Source organism: Lottia gigantea, assembly GCF_000327385.1.
Source record: "Lottia gigantea unplaced genomic scaffold LOTGIsca_11957, whole genome shotgun sequence".
NCBI lineage: Eukaryota > Metazoa > Mollusca > Gastropoda > Lottiidae > Lottia > Lottia gigantea.
The window spans coordinates 1-1,256 of NW_008707216.1; the positions used below are offsets into that span (position 1 = coordinate 1).

General features: G+C 41.0%; 1 protein-coding gene across 1 annotated transcript; it reads right to left on the reverse strand.

The window, feature by feature from the left end:
- Window positions 1–756: 756 nt before the first annotated feature.
- LOTGIDRAFT_177025 (hypothetical protein) lies at window positions 757–1,068 on the reverse strand (the record flags this gene model as incomplete). The annotated part of the gene is made up of 1 exon (XM_009047960.1): window positions 757–1,068. One exon carries the CDS (start codon window positions 1,066–1,068, stop codon window positions 757–759), a length of 312 nt encoding a protein of 103 aa, XP_009046208.1.
- Between the last annotated feature and the right edge of the window lie 188 nt (window positions 1,069–1,256).

A 1,256-nucleotide genomic window follows, 5' to 3' on the forward strand; every position in this document is an offset into this window, starting at 1 on the left:
AGCCAAGAAAACTACCACCAAGAAGACAGCTACACCCAAAAAGACCAAAGTCGCCGGTGCCAAGAAGACAGCTGCCAAACCTAAAAAAGCTGCTCCCAAGAAGGTGAAAACGCCCAAAAAGGTTAAAACTGTCAAACCCAAAAAGGCTTCACCAAAAAAAAAGACCGCTGCTAAAAAGGCCTAAGTTCAACATCTTCAGCTTAGACTTGGCCGAAAAACCTCCAACTAAACGGCCCTTTTCAGGGCCATCCAAATTCTCTTAAAAGAGTGAAAAAAGTCAGTTTCCATTAACAATCCACATTAAGTTGAGAAACTTGCAATGAAACAATAAACAAACCAAAAAACCCTACTATGAGAAAATTGGCCAAAGCAACCACTGCACTGTATGAATGGATGGATGAGTGAGTGAGCGAGCGAGTCAGTGTATAAAGAGTAGTTAGTTGTAGGCCACTCAGGTCTCTCTCTCTCTCTCTCTACTATATCTACTATATAGCTATAGTTTTAGTTAGGTCACACACGACAAGGGCTTATACTATAGTCTATACGATTTATATGGGTGTTATGCTTCTTTGAAGGGTGAAGACAAAAAAAATGGGGTGGGGCATGATGTGTGCGGGTAGTATGTATTTTGTAGTTAATTTCATTACTGGATGGTATTTTGAAATAAGACTGTAATTTACTCTCTTGTGAGAATTTGGGTGGCCCTGAAAAGGGCCGTTTGAGTGCTCTTCGGGAGACTGACTGGTAAGCAAAAGCTTAACCTCCGAATCCGTAGAGGGTTCGGCCTTGTCTCTTCANAGCATAGACGACATCCATGGCAGTGACGGTCTTCCTCTTGGCATGTTCAGTGTAGGTGACAGCATCTCGAATGACGTTTTCTAAGAAGACTTTCAATACACCTCTGGTTTCTTCGTAGATAAGGCCGGAGATACGTTTGACACCACCTCGTCGAGCTAGACGTCTAATAGCTGGCTTGGTAATACCTTGGATGTTATCACGGAGAACTTTCCTGTGACGCTTGGCTCCTCCTTTTCCTAAACCTTTTCCTCCCTTTCCTCGTCCAGACATGGTAGCAGTTTGATATTTTTTTTTTTTTTTTTTTTTTTATTCCCTCAGACCCACCCACACTCAGATCAAGTGATAGGTGGATATACTATGGTACATATAAATTAGTATATCCACCACTCACATATACCTTTAGTCGAAGAATAAAAATAATTAAAAATCTAACAAAGGTATATGTGAGTGATCTTCAT